The sequence below is a fragment of the Vigna radiata genome, chromosome 7 (genome assembly GCF_000741045.1).
Source record: "Vigna radiata var. radiata cultivar VC1973A chromosome 7, Vradiata_ver6, whole genome shotgun sequence".
NCBI lineage: Eukaryota > Viridiplantae > Streptophyta > Magnoliopsida > Fabales > Fabaceae > Vigna > Vigna radiata.
In genome coordinates, this window is record NC_028357.1 from 49,541,017 (window position 1) to 49,560,703 (window position 19,687).

The following is a 19,687-nucleotide window of genomic DNA, read 5'->3' on the forward strand; positions in this document are numbered from 1 at the left end:
CTTCTTCATTTTGTTTTCATTCCCACACACTCCCAACAGAAACAGCCTTTGCATGCATCTTATTTTCAATCAAACATGTTATAATTGCAACCTTAAACGACGTTGAAGAATAATGAGAAAGGGAAGCCATGGAAGAGCCGGTGTGCAATAAGTAGGAATTAGAAAGAGCAGAGCTGACTTTTTTGGAGTTGATTAAATTGCGTTGTTGCAGAAAAAGTGGGTTGGTGGTGCAGTAGGTGCAATAAATAAAGAAAATACAAAATCCAATTCCCTATGAACGTGGGTGTATTGAATGGTTTTTGTGTGGATTTGGCAGAAATGAAAAGACAGTGTTGTGTAGCATAGTAATGTTACCATAAGGGGAATCTAATGTCATGCAATCATGCATATTTACTTGAAAGCTGTGAACTCAAAGTCTTATGCTATGGTTGATGGATGTGGCGTGTAAGAAAACTTCTCAGTCTCAGACAACCAAAACAAAGTACACATATATCTGTTTAATATGCAAACCTCTTTTTGCTTCCTTTCATCTGCACCATCTGCAACTGCATATATCAATCTCCTGCATCACCACTTAAAACATACAAAATAAACTTACAACAGAATGCATGCTGCTACTCGATTTTTGATAACATGTTATTTTGTATTGAGGATTTATCTATCAAAAAATAACTTCACGCATACAAATCATGGCTTATTTTGTAGTACTCCTAGGCATGGACACTAACTCCGCGGTCATCTGAGCCATTGAATTTATATCTAATGGTTGTTAAAAATGATTGTGTAAGAAAATTAATTATGCAGATATGGTTCTGCAACGGCTGCAGAGCAATAATGGAACTCTATATATCACCTTCTTTCTTAGCTCTTATGCCTATGAACTGTAGCTACTGCCGAAATGAATTTCTGCTTAATAATAAGACTTTTACAAGTTCTGTTTCATACAGAGTAAAATCTTCCGCACATGCAAGTTGCAGCGTAAAATCAACAAAAAATAAATATGCCTAAACTTGTATGGCTGTTTCAAGACCTGCGGAATCTACAACAGAGTGAAGTTTGAAAAAGAAATCGTACTACTTAAATTTAACAGTATTATTTGCATGTGTGAATATGACTATTATGTAAAAAGTTCAGTGGTTTAAACCCATAAAAGAAATTGATTAAAATCCCTCTTTACTTAAAGTTTTAGACTATGTTTACTTTAAAGGAAAAATTTGGAGAGAGTGAGAGGATGAATGTAAGAAAATTTGACAGTAAATTAATTGTTGTTTATTTGAGTGGATTTGATTGTGAATACGAGTGAATTTGAAAATAAAAATTCTTAAAATATAACAGATAAAAAAAATATTTTAATTGATAAAAATTGAATTACTAAAATACCCTTAATAGAAAATAATATGAAATAATATTAATATTATATATAATTGTAAAAATTATTATAAAAAATGAAAAAAGTAAAAATTAATTTTTAAAATTCTATTATCATTGTTATTATCATCATCATTATTGTTATTATTATTATTCTATAAGAAAAAAATATGAAAAATATAAAATACAGCAAGAACAAATATGTTAAGTTCATTCTAATTCCATGCAAATCATTTCATATATTCGATAATTGAAAACATGAAGGATCCCCCAATTTGTTTCTTTTCTTTCCTCGCCAATATTTGCATGTGAACACAAATAATCTTTCTTTTCCATTTGTGCTAATTCAAGACAAAAAATTCCTGTCAAGTGAACATGTCCTTAAGGATTTCATAAGTTAAAATCAGTTTTGTGGTAATTTGCGTGTTTTATTTATAGGTACAAAGATAAAGATATAATATAATTATATATAAGATTTTTTTTTTCAATAACATTTAAAGGATTTAGGTTCAATTATTGAGTCTATAAATTTTAGGTCACTTCTACACATTTAATATCTATATATTAGAGTATCGTATGACTGGATACACAATTCTTCAATCTTTTGAGATAAAAAATTGTTATAATTTGTCCGTCATATTTTTTTATTAGGTAGGAACTTTACTTTTTCTCACGCTAGGTAAGTTTCTCTCTTTTGAATAATTGTTATAATCTCAAAACGTCTAATAATTTATAACTTGGTTTATTTAATTTAAAAAATAAACAATTTTTTTTGTTTTGTTTTCGTTTACCAATAACAATTCCAACTCGTGCTGAATTAGTTGGTTTAAATGAGCGTTTCAGTTCCCAAACTAGTTTGAGATTTCTTTTGTATCATATTTTTCAGAATTGATAATTTTTAAGCCCTTAACAACAAGAAAAATAATACAAATGACAAAGTATTTATAAATGACAAATTTATAATTCGCGATCAATAATTTTCTTTGGCCATTAATGAATAACCAGATGAAATTTACTTACCGTATGTCAGTGCAGAAAAAATAATTGGGAATCGAGTATATATATATATATATATATATATAGAGAGAGACTTATCTCGACTTTTCGACTTTGATACAAGAAGCTTAAATAAACCAAGGAGCCGAGCTGGTATTGCTCAGAAAATACTGGAACTAAATAGTATTGCTCTTCCCTGAGTTTATTTCAAAACATGTAGGAGTAACGAAGTGGTGTTTCCCCGTAATTGTCATACATTTGTGTCTGCTTTTGAAGAAACTTCTAATCATTGGCGTGAGATAGCATCAGCTATTAAACCATGTTTTTTTTGACGAAATTAATCTTCAAAGAACCCAATTCCTAATATCAATCAATGACAAATTACTGGTGCACACAAGCAATTTCTGAGGCTGGTTTTCCAGCAATTTGCAGTTCAGCATCTTGTTTTGGTATGTAGCAGTGTAGATATACCGAAAAAGAATAATGTTTTGTAGTAAACAAACTAACATCGAAAAAGTAGCGACAGGTCAAATATTACAACAAAAATTTTCATATTAAAAAATTTAATGTCAACTAGATTCCAAAGTTATTGTTAAAACACAGTGATGGAAGTGGGAGTCTCGCAGTTCTTGGTTCTCCCATACATCCACATATAAAAATCAAATGGGTTTTCAGAGTGTGGTGATTCTGAAAAATAACTTCTATTGTTTGCTAATTGATTGTTATATTTCAAGTTGGACAATTTATCTTGCCCGTAATATAAATATTGTTCATTTTTTTTTGCGCACCCAAATTCAATAGAGTATGAAGTTGATAATCACATTATACGAATCAACTGCTGACATGTTGTATTGACATGATTTACAGTTTTGCTTGAAACAAAACTCCCAAATTTTGCCTATGTATGCGTAATGTGTTACGTGGAATTTATCACCAAAACATATATTTGCAAATACCATGTTCTGTGTGAACTTGATATTCAGTCCCCTTTTACGGGGACATAGAGAGAAAATGTACAAGAACATACACCTAACGACCAAAATGTCTAAAATGTACAAGAACATACACCTAACAACCAAAATGTCTACCTTTTTGTTAGGATTTATGTACAAGGGGAGAGTCTAACTAAAAAAGCTGATTTATTAAGAAAGAGTGCCTCAAGCTTTAAGAATGATCTCAAGTGACTCATTTTATTCGATACGAGACTCGTCATATCGTCACCTCACCCCTTTGGGGACAAACTTTCACCCTATTGACGACTAGAGTCACTTGTCAGTATTAGGTTTAAACCTTAATCAATCTATTTGTACTCTCTTTCGTAGTCTAACTCACAATGAAAACACCAATAGTTATGACTCAAACCAAGAGGCGAGCTAACTCAAAAGACTAATGTATTAGGTGGAAGGGTCTTGAGACTCCAATATCAAGTCAAAACAGTTTATCTTACTTAAAAGTGAGACTCCTACACTATCATCAGAAAAGGTCGGGAAAGTGCGAGCTAGATCAAGATGAACACAGAAATAAGGTTCCCCCTCTTTCTTTTGCTGATTTACTGTAATTGGTTTTGTATTGCATCATATTTCTTTAGCTCTGCTGTTGAATTCTCCACACGATTAATTGATCAAGATGAGCGTGTCAAGAACAAACTCAGATACACTCTTTCTAACACACTATTATCAGATACAATTCATTGATAAGAATCATAAGTGAGACTCCTAAAAGTGAGAACAACCAAATTTTGCATTTTCCAATAGATTTTAACTAATAATAAAGTGTGTTAGTGACATTTCTATTCTGTTATAAATGTTTTTTTTTTTTGTTTTCGAAACAGAGGAGGCTAGAGTTAAGCAACCAATTCAACAACCCGAACCAAAACACTACTCATACAGTTCAGTTTTCTTCCACAGTCGCGAGAGGGAATTTCACATATCTTGTGAAACCTCAAATTTGGTCCCTAAAATTGGCATCAATCCAGTCCTGGACATTACTGAAGGTAAATTCAATCCCAAAACTATTGATCAATTTTATTTCCTAATAAGTCAGGGAGTAAATCGACTCAAAGTTAGCAGATGTTGCTGGAAATATGAATATAACAAATTAAGGGATGGTTGAGACGTAAAGGAATAAATTTTATGTCTGCTGAAAAAGGCAGAGCCATTGAGGCACATACAGGCAAAAGCAGGAATGCGATAGAAAAAAAAATGGTATATTGCAATGTCAAATATGCAAGAAGACATAAACTGTAGCCATACAAGACATGCTGAGAGGCAAAGAAGGCAACATAGTCTGAAATTTATACATTCAGTGAAGGCTGCGAGAACATGGATGAAGACAAAGCTTATTATGAAAGAGGGAAAGCGACGATGGAATCCAATAGTTGAGATTAGTGGTGGTTCTCCGCTTTCACCTACAAGAGGACAGAAGACGACAAATCATGTTTCAATAAACAGTGATAGTGAGTGGATAATTAGTGAACTGAATAGGAATACGAGAAATACGAGGAAAACCCTAAGAAGAAGAAGAAGAAGAAGATAGTACGTGAACATGAGAATCGGCATTAAGGCGATCGTAGACTTGTTCGCCGACGAGATAGAAGCCAAATGCGACGAGGGCGATGCCAAGGCCAGGGGTGGCGTGCCGGAACTGATTGGTGAGCATGGGATGCTTCCTCCACGCATCCCTTCTTCTGAAGAACTCTGCCGTGTGTTTTCCCGATCCCATTTCCTCTTCCAATTCGATTCTCTCACTCTCTCTCTCCCTTTTCTTTCTTTTCATCCTTATTGGGCTCTCCTCAACCCAGGCCCAGACTCAGACCCAGACCCAGACCCAGACCCATTATTCTTCTTTCTAATACACTTTTATGGCCATTTCTTTCCGCACCCATATGATGGTGGTTAAAAGGCTCCCCTGTGCTGCCAACCACCCTTTTAATCTTTTATGGGGTGGGAAAAGGAAATTTCTTTTTTTACTCATTAAAATTTAGAGAATAGAAATGGGCCTCTAGTTTTGCGGTGGATGAAGCACATGAAGAAATAATAACGTTTGGTTGGTGGTGGGAGGAACAGTAAGGAAGAGTGGCAGTGAGTCAGAGATGGCCGCCTTTACACTTCCTTTTCATCTTCGTCTCTGTTCTTCTTCTTCCTCGTCTTCTTCGTCTCTATCATTTCCACCGCTGATTCACAGACTCCCAAACACAGGCAAGTCTCTGAATGCCTTCCCCTTTTCTTTCCCTGTTCATCTTTGCTTCCTGCTTCACTCTTGCTTCTTTCATACTCATCAGCTGCTCCTACTACTCAAATCTGTTCAAAGAGAAATGCAAAACCAAGCCTCATTTCCTGCTCTGCTCAGTCTCAACCTCAACCTCTGCAAGTCAGTGCTTGGATTCAACTTCCACCATTATATTATATGAATGAATTAACGTTGTCAATGTGTTATGTAGGAGCAGACGGTGGAGTCTGGTGGTGATGTCGTGAGAGAAAGAAGTGTGTCGGTTGTCCTGTTGGCCGGAGGGCAGGGCAAGAGGATGGGAGTCGGTTCTCCTTCTTCCTAAATTCATTCATCTATCAATCCCATTTTTACATCCTTCCCACTTTTCTTCAATTTTTTTCTAATTTATTTAATTTCATTCTATTTCTTTCCTATGACAGGCTATCATACCAAAGCAGTATCTTCCTCTTTTCGGTCAACCTATTGCTCTGTTTAGGTAATCCTATCCGATCTTTATGTTTTATGCCATATGGCTTCAATTCTGTATTTCAGCAATCATTACATAATACATAACTCATGCGAACCATATATTATTGCATTCTGCGTACCTTCATCAACAATGCATAAACAAGTCTACCCTACTAGTGCGGATATTTTACTCTGTTCTTACAGATGCTTTTATATCATCTTTTATTTCTTTTTGATACACTGAGGTCCGGATATTCCAATCCTTTGCAGTTTCCACACTTTTTTTCACATGTTTGAAGTGAAAGAAGTCGTTGTGGTTTGTGATCCTTCGTACAGAGACGTTTTTGAAGGTTACCCCCACCTTTAGCTTTGGTTTCTTTTGCAAAACATGTACTTCTTGGTTATTAATACTCTTTTTTCCTCAGATGCGAAGGGAAATTATGAAGCGGAACTCAAATTTGCACTGCCTGGAAAAGAAAGACAGGATTCCGTTTACAATGGCCTTCAGGAATGTGCCGTTTTTAAAATCACAACGATGGGTTATTTTCAAGCTTTTTGCTGTCATTTCATTAGTTTAATTCTGCTTACGTTTTACTTTTTTTCTTCCCAAATAATGATTATTAGTTGGGAATGAGTAACCTGAAATCAGCGCCCTCCCTCCCCTGATAAAAAGGAAAAACAATCTGAAATGTGGTTGGACAACCAAGATTTTGCTGGCTAAGAAAGCCGTTTTCTTGGAAATCTTTCGAGATAACTATATAGTTTTTTCTTGCAATTCTAGGTCGAAAAAACTAGTTAACTCGCTGCTAAAATCTTTTCTGGATAAATTTGAGCAGGGACGGAACTATATTGAATGAAATTAATGAGAGGGGATATCGCCCATCTAATGCAGAAAAAGTTTTCAATACATGCAGTAATGTTATATATTTGCCGCCCTTGTAAATTCTCATCTTGTATCCCTTTTTACTGATATACAATAGTAAATCTTTTACTCCTTTTACTGATATACGTGGTACTTTTAGATTTGTAATTAATGCCAGTTTCTGTGTATTTTTTTATATACTATGCCTGGTCAAAACTTAGAAACATAAAATAAATTTATCTCTTAAAAATGTTTATTCCTGCTATATAAGAAGCTGGTTGACGAAATATCAAATACTGTATTCTATTTAGTCTTTTACTTCAGTTTCAAGTTTGTCTTTTCTCAAACTCTACTATCTTTTCAACCTTCAAAAAACTTACAGGTTAATAGTAAAGTTAAGCGACATGTTTTCTTTATTAACTTGTGCTTACAGTGAGTGTTTTCTTTTTTTATTTCTTTCTTTAAATACTGCATCATTTTCTCATATTAACATTTAACTTCTTTTTGAAATGTTTTCTCATAGGATCTTATTTTTTTCACATTTATATTTGATTTGGTCATTTATGTAGTTGAATCCTGTTTAGTTCTAATGTATCTTCACACTTTATAATTATGGTTTGCTACTTTGTTTTACCAGGGAGTTGAAATGTTGAATTATTGTTAAGAATATCATGCTATGCATATATGTCATTAATAAGCTTCTTAATATTACTTTTTATAGTAGGCAGACTCTTATGAGTTGATTCTACTGGAGCTTACATACGCTTTCAAGTTTGACAACCTTGTGTGGTATCATTGAGTTGTTGATACCCTAATTAAATTATTAGATGTTCTTTTTTATTTTTGCAGGCTGTTGATCCGAGCTCTGAGCTTGTTTGCATTCACGATTCTGCAAGACCTTTGGTGTTATCAAGCGATGTGAGAAAGGTCTGGATCGAATACATTCTTGCACAAATTTAATATGGCTTTTGATTTTTTTTTCTTGAAGTTACATATTTATTAAGGATATTTAACAATATTACATTAGTTTGGTGTGTGAGATACAGAAGAGTTCATGTCCTCAAGTTGTTATTTAGTCAGGAAAAATTCAATTTTATGTTAATGTTATTGTCAGGGATGCACAAACACTTTAAAATAGTATGCTATGTTGATCAAATTCAAGCATGTATCCATATTGGGACATCTCACGGACACTTCAAATAGTCCTAGCCAGGCTGCATTTTATAATTTATTGTTACTTTTAAACCTATAAGTGAATACTACAAATTGGAATTATTGTATAATTTGGTGGATTGTAACACATTTTTTTTGTTAATTTTGCATTGATTTGAGACATTGTATTCTAGTCATATTTGACATTTGTTATATTGCTGTGTTTGAATTGTATCATATCTGCATCCTGTGCTGTATATTCACCTCCTAGGTTGATGTTAGTGATTTAAATGGAACAAACAGAAGCTGAAAAGAACTCTGGGTTGTTATTAACTCCACAATCACACTAGAGTCCACAGTTCATGTAGAAACCTTCATGCTATTTGGATCCACATGGTATCGATATGTATCTGTACTATTTTACTTGATTTAAATAGTTTGTGTTTTTGGTCGGGTATTTTTCAAATTCTTCTGAATGCTTATTAGTTAACCTACCCACCCCTCCCTTGTCTTTGGGGTTCTCTCTCGATTTACAATTCAACGCATGACCTAAGAGGATGCTTATATTACACCTTCGTATTCTGTTTTAGGTCCTTACAGATGGATTATTGAATGGAGCTGCGGTTCTTGGTGTCCCTGTGAAGGCTACAATCAAAGAGGTATTTACTATTTATTGGTATGCGAATGTCAATTTCCTCAATTGGTTTAAGTGGTTGATGAATTTTCTTTTCTATAAAAGTAAACTTTTCATATCCCCCAATTTCAAATCCAAATGTGATAAGCAACTTTATGCAAGAATCCGCAGCTGTGTGTTTCCTTTGAGTCTTAATATCTTATTACCGTTAATCAAGGTTGACTACATTTTCTGTTATGAATTTGAACAACTAGCATTATCTTCAAGTCTTGATTTTTTTTCTTTTGTATTTCCTCTCAATCCCTCTTACCTAAGTGTGTATGGTAAACAAAGATGTAGGTTAATGAAGATAAATTGTCTTCCTTTCAAGTAAAGTATTTGTTTGTCTTTTTTTGTGGCTATATTCCCCTTTTCCTTGCTTGTTGAAAATGTTTTATTTCATTTTTGTTATGGCTTCTGATAATCCACAAGCTTAATTTTTATATTTCTCCTAAATTGCTTTTATATGTAATTTTAGGATCACATTTGCGTATAGGTGAAAGTGTGTTGTTTCCCTCACGTTTATGTAGCTACGGCTCAACTATGGACAGTTTTTACTTCAGCTTGTTTTGTGTTTATACTTGATAGAAGTAGCAATAACTACATGAAATTTGTGCAACAAGAATGTCTTCTTTTTTAGATTGAAATTGTTATACTGAATAGCTAATATATGCATGAATATAGTCCCTTTAATCTGATTGATGTGTAAAGGTACTGATGTTTGTCTTGCAATCATTTTGTAGGCAAACAGTGAATCATTTGTAGTTAAAACGTTGGACAGAAAAACGCTATGGGAGATGCAGACCCCACAGGTCAATAATAATATATATATCCCATCTTTCTCTGAGAACTTGGTCAATTACTTAGATGCAGTCCATTTTTACAGGTTATTAAGCCTGAGTTGCTGAGGAAAGGGTTTGAGCTTGTAAACAGGTAGTTTCTCATTCTTAAGCTCAATTTAGTTTAAACTATTTATAAGCATTATCTTATTATTATTATTATTATGTTATGTACGATATCAAAGGATGAAGTATAATGTCGTAGTGTCATATTTTACATGGGCCGGAGTGCTATGCAAGCACTAGTTTGATAATTGGATCAGAAACCCACCACTAACTTGGAAATGAAGTTACAAGTATATATTATTTAGTTTTATTAATTGCATCAACGTTTAGAAGATGCAGTGTTTTTCAGAATCTAACTTGAATTTTATGCGCAATCTTGCTTGCAGAGAAGGTCTTGAAGTTACCGATGATGTGTCAATTGTTGAGCACCTTAAGCATCCTGTTTATATCACTGAAGGATCTTATACCAACATTAAGGTAGGCAATCATCTCCCTATTTCTACCCGGTTAGAATTTGGAACCTTGATTATTGAATAGCCATTTATCAATTGAAACCATACAAAGCCTTGTATTGTAGCTCACGTCATATGCTGCCATAAGATGTGATATGTAGCCGGCCCTCACTTTAGCCTGACTAAACCCAACAAATAATTCAAACTCAAACGAATTGAAGCCGGAGAATTTGGCCTTTTTCATAACCTATCTTGGGTCGGGTTATGAATAATAGAAGTCGGCTTGGTGGACCAATTTTAGGATATTTCTATTTGAATTCTACAAAATTCTAGCTCACCTTCCATTCATTCCGGAATGGACTTTCTGGACCCATTTTAGAATTTCTAGGTGATGCCTAAGAATTTTAGGGGTATGCAGAAAAAAAAGGCCCCAGTTTTATCTAGTTAGGTTTTTATCTCGTTAACAACATATTAGGCTTAAAAGAAAAAACACTTTCTTCTATATAACTTACTTACGCTTAGCATTGCCAATAAAATAGTTACTCTTGCACTTTATCTTAACTTAAGTTACAAAATATATAAACTGATGCGAACTGTTTTGCAGGTTACTACGCCTGATGACATGTTACTGGCTGAGAGAATATTGAATATTGATTCCGAAGAAAGTATAGTTTTGCCAATTCACCTTTGAAGGGAGATCATCGATTAACTTTTTTTTTTTTTTAATTATAGATTGATTACTTTTGATTCCGCTAGGTGGATGCCAAGTGTTCCTGCATGGTAGCCAAAATCCTCTTCAAATTGTAACGATCATACGTGACATGGTCTTGTTTATCATGACTTTCTGATTTTTGCAATAGATATTTTTGTAATAAAAGTTGTCTGAAAACAGTAACAAGGTGGTTTCTCAAGATGTGGGTTAAAATTTATCTGCAGTATTTTGTACAAGTTCTTTAAGGTAGACTATGAACTAATGTTAAAACTGGGGATAATAGAAAAGATGATAACGAATGAAGGCATAATTTTGGAAGAGAAGATATCTATTTATAAAGAATTTTGACCTACGCTTTTCTAAAAAGCAAGTGACATAAAAGACTTGGACTTTTATTGTACACGCAGGAAGAAAGATTGAAAAGATAATGAATGGAAAGAAATGTAGAAAGCCCAAACATGGTCTACCACTTCTATTGCTCATTCTCAAAGTTTTGATATGAAAACTTTTTTAAAGTAAGAAGATTAAGTTACGTGGGACTTGTCTTGAAAAAGACTAAAAAATGTATAACAATTTTTTTGGAGTCATTAATTAAGCATCTTGCCAAAAGTTTTCGTTTGAAGTGATAATAGTTGTAAACTTTAAATTCTTAAGATTGGAAAAGTTCTTGGTACTATTCAAGAAAAAAACCAAGAAGCTAAAACAATAAGTTTTTACCAATGTTAAAATTATGAGTTTAATTGTTATGCATTAGAAAATATTTCATTAAAAATTTTAAATTTAAATTTTTTATTATCTACAGTAATTTGACAATTAATAGCGTCATCATTTGCATTAGAAAGTTACTATAATTTGCCGTAGTAATTTTTTACAAGTATTTTTTTTTAAAAAAAAACTATCCATACTAAATATCTAACATCACCGATTGCCTTTTATTGTCAGACAACAATATGCTTTGAAGAATAGTTTCGTAATTTTTTATAAAGTTTTTATAACAAATTAATTATATCAAAATGTTAGAAAAGAATTCTTAAACTATTATGAAGGATTTTACTTTTATCATGGTTGATCAAGGTCCAATTTTGCGGGAAGTATAAATAAGAATAATTTCAAAAGGCATTTTAAAAAGGATTCTGTCGATGAATATATACTATTATTTTTTTGTATTATTTGAAAATGATGAACATTTAAACTTAAGTTTTTATTTCTTTCAATATATACCTTTAATAAATAATTAATCTGATTCTGTATATATAAATATAGTTAAGTTAGTTCTGAATAATATAAATGTTAACTATGGAGAGCGGTTGAAGTAAGTTAGTCCAACAGCTGTAAAGCACGAAAATAATGAGGTGCTTTATTTAGTCTGATAGCTTTATATTGTGTTAATCACTACTTAATCAATCAATTAATCTGGTTTAAAAGGAAACCGAAAAGGTTTAAATTTCATCTTTATTACTTGTTTGATAAAGGATGAACAACATAACATTCCCATTTCACGCTCTCATCCTTCAAGAATGCTCAAAGAAAAAAAAGTTAAAAATCCTTTCTTTATCTTTTCCGCTCCCTTTTCTTTGTCTTACCACAGTCACCAAACAACGCAAAACTTGCTCCTCTGCGCGCTCTAACTGGGGTGCCACCTTTCACCTGCTCACAACAAAAACAAACACAGATGTTATCTTTGTTCTGTTTTTTCAGAAACTTGTTATTCAGAGCAACATAATATAATGAAGTTACCTTTATTACCCTTCTCTGCTTCGACTTATTCCAACATAAAAACCCACAACCACCAGCTCCTGACCCCGATTCATATCCCCTGCAGTAACCAACAGAATATAATGAATGCATAAATCAGATATAAAGCAGCATCTAAAATACTTAAGCATGTATGCTAACCACAAAATATACTAAAACCAATCCAAAGTGTCCAAAGGGTATCCCACTATTTACAAATAATAGTATTAGTAATTTTAGACATTTACCATTTAAATTCTACCTTCTATAAATTAACCACATACCAGTAGTTTTTCAAGGGAATAATTCAATGCAGTTTCCATTGAATTCATGCGTCATTTTTAACATGGTGTCAAGCATCTCACAACAGTGATGGATAGTATAATGCAAGGAATTCAACATGCAATATGCCAAGTTTCCAATTGTATTGTTTGTACAAGAGAGTGGGAATTGCAATATTGAAGAAAGAAAGACTTACGGATGGTCTTTTCCAGAAATTGTGGCTAAACTGGTATCATGCAATAAACTTGGGGACATGGGATAACGATCTGCCTTTCTACCAGTCTGGTCCTTCTGAGGGACCCTTCCATTTTTAAGGGTCAAAACTTTGAGTTCATTATTGGGTTCGTCTTCCCAATGCTGGTGAGAGGAAAATCTTGTTGACTCCATGGACTCCATTGGGTCTACACCATTCTGTGGCAGTACTTGATTCTTTTCAGGTCTCAAACGACTTAATGATCCCGGGGAACCTTTCTCTACGGCCTGTAACCAGGCAGTTTCCAGCCTCTGCTCACGAATGATGGATTCAATTCTATGCATTGGATTATCTTGTCTCCTCTCCTTCCCACCATTACCTTCACCCAAGATATCTGATGAAGCAGTCCTAGATTGAAGGTTTCTATCAAGTAAAGGAGGCAAACTAGAATAAGACTCCGTTCCATTCACATGACCCTGTCTTTGTTCCTTCTCACTAGCCACTATTGACTCTCCCTGCTTTACACCTGTTAGATTAACCTGGTTTTCACCTTCTCCATCTGCCAAGTGGATTATTCGGACCTCCACATTGCGCCTAAGAACCATTTCCATGGAGTTTGTGATGCTTCTTAAAAACCTCTCTGCCCGAACTTTAATATCTGCGTCACCAAAAGCAATATATGCTACCAAAACATCTGCAATGAAGATTATATTAGAGGAGGGAATTATGCATGATATAATAAATGTGTCATTCTAGTGAAAAGCAGCTTCTTGTGAAGATTCAAATGATCCATCGTACTAAAACATTGCTAAAATATCTTCAGAATATCCTAGAGGGTGAGAATGATGCATAATAGAATAAGATGAGTTGTGTTATTCTAGGGATACTTTTGTTCCTTATTTTAAAATTCTTTATGTCGTCCAAAATTAAACCTTTTTCTTAAGAAATCTGTCATATATTTTGTTATTTATTTGTTACCTCATTGGATTAGGATCAGGAATCTAGTACTCAACCTAATTCCTGGTATGGACAAGGGTTCGGGATAATAATTCTTTTCTGTGTTAATATCCTGCTATTCTGAATCTCTACTCCCCCTTTTTTTTTCTCCTTTACCTAAATCCAATAATTTCAACAAGCACACTGAAGAAATATCAACAGCAGCTTGATAAACCCTAAAAGATGGGAAAACTTCAATTTCGAGCAAAAGGTGTTATTAGCTTACCTTCTACTTCACATATGGACACAAGCTTTCCATGATGGTGCAGCAGCTGCCTCAATGTCTTAGAGTGGCACTTCTCAATACAATGCACCCAGATGTCACATAACTTCCCTGAATCTATGCACCTATACATTGTATTCCCCACCATAAGATCATCAGATGATACAACTGTAGAGCCATCATCTAAGACTGGGCTGTTTGACGGCTTCGATTTCAAGCTGAAACCTTCAATCTTTGATTCCTTTTGATGTTTGGAATCATCATCTACTGCCTTTTGCTGGGATCCAGAGAAAGGTGACTTTCGAGGAACATACTGAGGGTCTGATTTGTGCGTGCCAGAGGTAACATCTCGTGAAACACTTGATGGATCATCTTCAGTTGTCTTGCAGCTCTGCCTCCTACTGCTGCTTGACTGCGTGAGATCAGGAGAAGGTGTAGAACCAAGCTGCAAAAGAGTTGCTGTGAACCATGTACAACGTTCACTGGATGTTCTTAACTGTTTCTCAGCCTCAGAGAGAAGCTTCAAAGCATTTTTTAACCTCTCCAACTCAGATTCATTCACTGAGAATAAAAATACAAGTGTGCATTTCAATAATCATTAGATGATGATAGATTTTTCATCATAATATCAGAACATTATAACAAAAATCAAAAGGGACACAAAGCACCCAGGAAGTCCAGAAAAGAACCAGAAATATCAAAACTCAAATAGTTGTAGGTATCAGAGTAACAACTATCAAATCTTATGATTCATAATTGACACACTTTGGTCACCAACCAATTAGTATTTCAAGATAAATGTCAAAAGATTTTATGTATCTTATGATACATGGATGAATGTACACAATTTCGTATTATGATACAATACAACTATTCATATATTTTATTTTTTAAGCAATTCTCATAAAAATATGGTAGAAAGTAGTGTGAGCGAAAACAGGAACCGGAAGGAACACTTGGAAACTTATCCTATTTAATTATTCCACCTTTGTTGTCATTAAAACATTCAATGCATGTATTCCATTCAGCTGTTCAAACGTTCTATTTTCATTCCAGTAATAAAAACTTCACTAACTTGGACATAATTAATAGTTTTGCTTAGCTTGACCTCTTATAAAGTTGTTTTATCTATTTCTAGTTCAAGTTCTTTACGTTGAATACTATATAGATCTTACTATTTAATACAAAATTACAATTCACAACAAATAGCTTGGTGATTCATTATCTGAACCTCGATTTAACAACCTTGATCAAAGCCTACAGTCACAACCGAAAAACAGGATTTAGAAGCAGATCCAGACTCTTTTTCAGTTGACAAATGCATGTTCCAATAAATACAAAGCAAAAGAACATCTTAAAATAGAAATGAGAGAGCATAAACTATAAATCACATAATACACGTCCTTCTCTTGGTTTTCCATTGACGATTTAACTTGGACGATAAATCAGTAGTCTAAGCACAAGCATGATATCATTTTATCAAATGCAATATCCTTTGGCTATAGATGAAAGCTCATTAACTTATTGAACATTCTAAACTTTTGAATAGGAACGGGCATTCGCACTAAATAACACCGAAGTTATTTTATGTGTTTTAAGATGAATGACATATTTTGGTGAACATTAAGATAAATAAATATATAAGTGTTAACAAATCTAATTAGATATTGTACTCACAACTCCGTCCACCAAAGAATGAATCATCAGGTCTGGTGTCAACGACTGCATATGACCCAGCAATGATGTCCATGATAAGGCCAGCAAGTTGAGACATCAAAACCATTGGATCAACTCCAGAGTCCATCAGTTCTCTAGCTCTTTTCACTGTCTCTACAGTATCTGATGACATTGCCAACTCCAAAAGTTCCAACAATTTTTCATCTGAAACAACTCCCACCTGTTGCAGGTAATATTGAAAACAGCATTATGTTTCTACATAACCACTTACGCAAAAAAAAAAAAAAAAAAATTGTAAAGTTCAAAGCATTATTATAATTGTTGGGCGTATTTAAGATCCAAAAGGCTGTTTTTGCCTATTTCCTGGGACAGCTGTTAAAAATATGATAATCTCATAATTAGGTGTTTGAAAACATGAATATGCAAAAAATTAATAGTCGCAACAAACTCACAAGTTCATTGACAAGAGAAGTAGTAATTCTCTTCCCCAGCAAGCTAAGCTGTTCTAACATTGTTTCTGCATCTCGAAGCGATCCATCTGCATTCATAGCAATGAGGTCCAGTGCATCTGCTTCAACATCAAGGTTCTCTTGAGTAGATATTTTCCTCAACCTGGTCACAATATCCACATCTTTAATTTTATTAAAAAGGTACTTTTGGCAACGAGATTGTATTGTCCGTGGTACATTATCAAGATCAGATGTTATAAATATGAATACAACTCGCTGGGGTGGTTCTTCCAGGAACTTGAGAAATCCCAGCCACGTCTTTGAGGGTAACAAGTGACACTCATCAATAACCAAAACTGTATATTTTTGTGAGGCTGACGATGACTCAGTTGACAATCTTTTAAGGAGATATCTAGCCTTATCAATTCCTCTCTTATTGGTTCCATCAACTTCCAAAAGATCATTGCTCTTACCAGAAATGAGATTATTGCATTCCCTGCAGTAGCCACAAGGTTTATTCTCATCAGGACTTGCACAGTTCAAGGCAGCAGCAAATATCTTAGCGGTTGACGTTTTGCCAGTTCCACGGGGACCTTGAAACAGATAGACAGGAGCAATGCGTCCCCTGGAAACAGCATTGATAAGTGACTGAACAACAATATTCTGCCCAATCAGTTCACCAAAGAACATCGGCCTATACTTTTGGCTGAAACAGCGACTATTCTCTGGCGTGCCCTCCTCTTCTCCTTCCCCATTGAGAGCTACAATCTCCAATCCCTCTTGACTCCTACAACTAGATGACCACCTTCTTCCATCCAAGCGGCTCAATCCCTCAAGATCAAGCTCCCCAAAGTTCGTGGAAAGTTCATCATCACTCCTTCCGGTTCCCACAGACGACCCTTCTCTGGCATCACCACTGTTTGTGAGTAATGGAATGACACCTCGAGCACTCCTCTGAGAAAGTCTTCTCTTTTGAGATGCCGAAACCGATCTGCGGTGTCTGGGATAAATAGTTTGACTTCCACAGAGCATGCTACTCCCTTTCCTCCTCAAAGTGTCGGACAGTGAGGGAGAATAGCAACTCCCACACATCCCTTTATGTTTAGGAGTCCTCTTGGACCAATAGCAAGGAATTCCACAACCTTGGCGGCCAGGCAAATCCAAATGATCATCAATCTCATCATCTCCATCGCCATCATTCACGGAAGTGGTGGTGCCATCCCAGGATCCAAGGGTGCTGGGATAACGGTGACCGTACCGATTGTAAGAACTAGTTGACAATGCAGGGGTGCTATAAGAATAAGAAGAGTCCTCTTTTCCACTTCTTCTCAAAAACTTCGAGGAAGAGCGAGACCAGTTCTTTTGCCTGAGTTTGAGAAGCAAAGGGGAAGTCCCCGAAATCGGTCTCACGCCCTCAGAATTAGTGTAATCCTCGGTATCATCAGAGAACTCAACAGAGTCATCTCTGCTAAAAAATGGCAAAGAAGAATGCCCCTCGAGCATTGCCTTCGAAGAACTCACAAAATTTCTCCCTGGATTCGTTTGTCTATGCTGTTGATATTTTGCTAAAAAATCAAAATGAGGGTTATTTTTCTTACTCTTTTTCTTAACGGGGACAGTTCTTCTCGAAACAAGATTAGCATCCCCACATCTGAAAATAGAAGAACGAGTCCCACCACCGCCACCGGTACCACCAGCTGCCAGGTATGTATCACTCTTAGAGTCGCAACCATTGCGAGCATCACTCAAACTGTCTCTGTCTCTGTCCCCAAGAAGCGACGAAGACCCCCCATCATCACCATCATCGTCATCTTCTTCCTCGTTGTATTTCTCACTCGAAGATTTGTAGTTCTTCCAATTGTACAAGAACACCTTTTTCTCCCTCTCCTTCTCTTTCTCTTTGTCATTGTTGGCAAGTTGAGAGTTGGTGCTGAACCTTCTACTTCCACTGTCTCTGTTCCATGCAGCCACGGATCTTGATGAACTGAGCGGTGACTTCCACGAAGATGTGGTGCCGGGATCTCTGAGAACTCGAGCAGCCTTGCGTATTTGGGTGAGTTCCTTTTTCAAGTGAAGCTCAGACACCCGCATTTCTGACATCTTAGTCTTGTTGTTGTTGTTGTTCCTCTTCTTCAACCCACCGGCACCCACAAAGAATGACAAATGCCCATTTACCTATACTCACCCTATGCACTACCCATTTCAGAATGCAGAGTCGAGTATATGTTTACGGTATAAAAATCACAGCTTTGTGAGTGGGAAAAGAGAGGGAAGAAGCAGATCTGACAGATGACACAGTTGAGCGTGTGTGAAAACGAAATGGGGTGTCTTTTTTGGTTGACTGCTCCTCTCTTTCTCTCTCTCTTTTCTTTGCTTGTTCTGAGTGAGTATTTTTTTTCTCTTAATAATACGTTAGGGTTTCCTTTTTCTTTTGGCGCTCCGAGAAGTGAGAGTGTTGAATTGAAATGAATCTGTGAGTGTTTGTTTGTGTGTGGGAGGATTCAGTGGGTCGTTTGGTTGCTTTTGATGATCATCGAAAAAAGAACCAACAATTAACGTAACATAACGTGCGATGGGATCAAAATGAAAATAAAAATAGAAAATGGCCCCTACAAACACGGTGACACTCCCAACTCACATTTGGTGCTAACGAAGGAAATCATATAAACGAATTCAAAAAAAGATTCTTCCTTCCTAAAATGTCTTTTTTATCATCGCCTTGATTGATTCCTGTCTTGTTCCTCAAATTTTTGACTTTCTGTCCATCCTAATTCCACCCTTCTCTCTATTATTTCATTAACATCATATCCATAAACAATAACACCTTTTTATGACAAAATAACAACATTCCCTTTTTATTTCTCTCTTCTTAAAACTCAAATTTCATCTTTTTAATTATAGATCGCCCATAAAAACTCCAATTTCCTCTCACCATATTTTCAATTAATACCCATCTTCCCATAAATAAATAAAAGTTATAATACAATATAACTTGATTCTCTATTTCTCTGATCGAATCTTTGATTTGCCTATTCAAATAAAAACTACCATATTCAAATATTCAAGAGAGAATCATGTGAAATATCTCAAAATTTTCATTAGGAAACAAACGTAACCAAAGAAAGTATCTTGTTGGAACCTGTGGCTAATGAGGTCGATATTACTGGTTTGAATAATTTTGTTGTGGGCATTGAATTGTATTGGTGCAATAGGAAGGAATAGTGTTTGTAGAGTTTAGTTGCATCACCGTCCTAGATTGAGCACGCAGCTGTTATTGAATGCATGAGTTGATCTACGTCGGTTGAAGAAGCTACCTAATGATGTGAAATTCTTGTGACACTTTATGGTTTCTTTGTATTGCTTGCATTATACCACTGGGAGATACCTGCCAATACCAG

At 35.1% G+C, this 19,687-nt stretch overlaps 3 protein-coding genes across 4 annotated transcripts; 1 reads left to right on the forward strand and 2 right to left on the reverse strand.

Annotated features, from left to right (window-relative positions):
• Positions 1-4,472: 4,472 nt before the first annotated feature.
• On the reverse strand, positions 4,473-5,113 carry LOC106769121 (NADH dehydrogenase [ubiquinone] 1 beta subcomplex subunit 3-B). Its single transcript, XM_014654606.2, has 2 exons — positions 4,903-5,113; positions 4,473-4,771 (listed from the first exon to the last, which is right to left on the reverse strand). Exons 1-2 carry the CDS (start codon positions 5,083-5,085, stop codon positions 4,748-4,750), a joined length of 207 nt encoding a protein of 68 aa, XP_014510092.1. The 5' UTR covers positions 5,086-5,113; the 3' UTR covers positions 4,473-4,747.
• Positions 5,114-5,368: 255 nt separating this feature from the next.
• On the forward strand, positions 5,369-10,952 carry LOC106769120 (2-C-methyl-D-erythritol 4-phosphate cytidylyltransferase, chloroplastic). Of its 2 annotated transcripts, none has more exons than XM_014654603.2 (12): positions 5,369-5,561; positions 5,645-5,733; positions 5,804-5,893; positions 6,012-6,067; positions 6,310-6,389; positions 6,465-6,547; positions 7,751-7,828; positions 8,644-8,712; positions 9,470-9,538; positions 9,613-9,659; positions 9,958-10,048; positions 10,628-10,952. In XM_014654603.2, exons 1-12 carry the CDS (start codon positions 5,456-5,458, stop codon positions 10,712-10,714), a joined length of 945 nt encoding a protein of 314 aa, XP_014510089.1. In that variant the 5' UTR covers positions 5,369-5,455; the 3' UTR covers positions 10,715-10,952. The 2 variants fall into 2 exon arrangements, with proteins under 2 accessions (XP_014510089.1, XP_014510090.1); XM_014654604.2 differs by having other exon boundaries at positions 5,370-5,561; positions 5,810-5,893.
• A 1,200-nt stretch (positions 10,953-12,152) lies between these two features.
• On the reverse strand, positions 12,153-19,197 carry LOC106768567 (protein STICHEL). Its single transcript, XM_014653793.2, has 6 exons — positions 16,293-19,197; positions 15,841-16,060; positions 14,167-14,724; positions 12,948-13,638; positions 12,473-12,551; positions 12,153-12,382 (listed from the first exon to the last, which is right to left on the reverse strand). The coding sequence occupies exons 1-6, from the start codon at positions 18,387-18,389 to the stop codon at positions 12,287-12,289; spliced, it is 3,741 nt and encodes a 1,246-aa protein (XP_014509279.1). The 5' UTR covers positions 18,390-19,197; the 3' UTR covers positions 12,153-12,286.
• Positions 19,198-19,687: the final 490 nt, after the last annotated feature.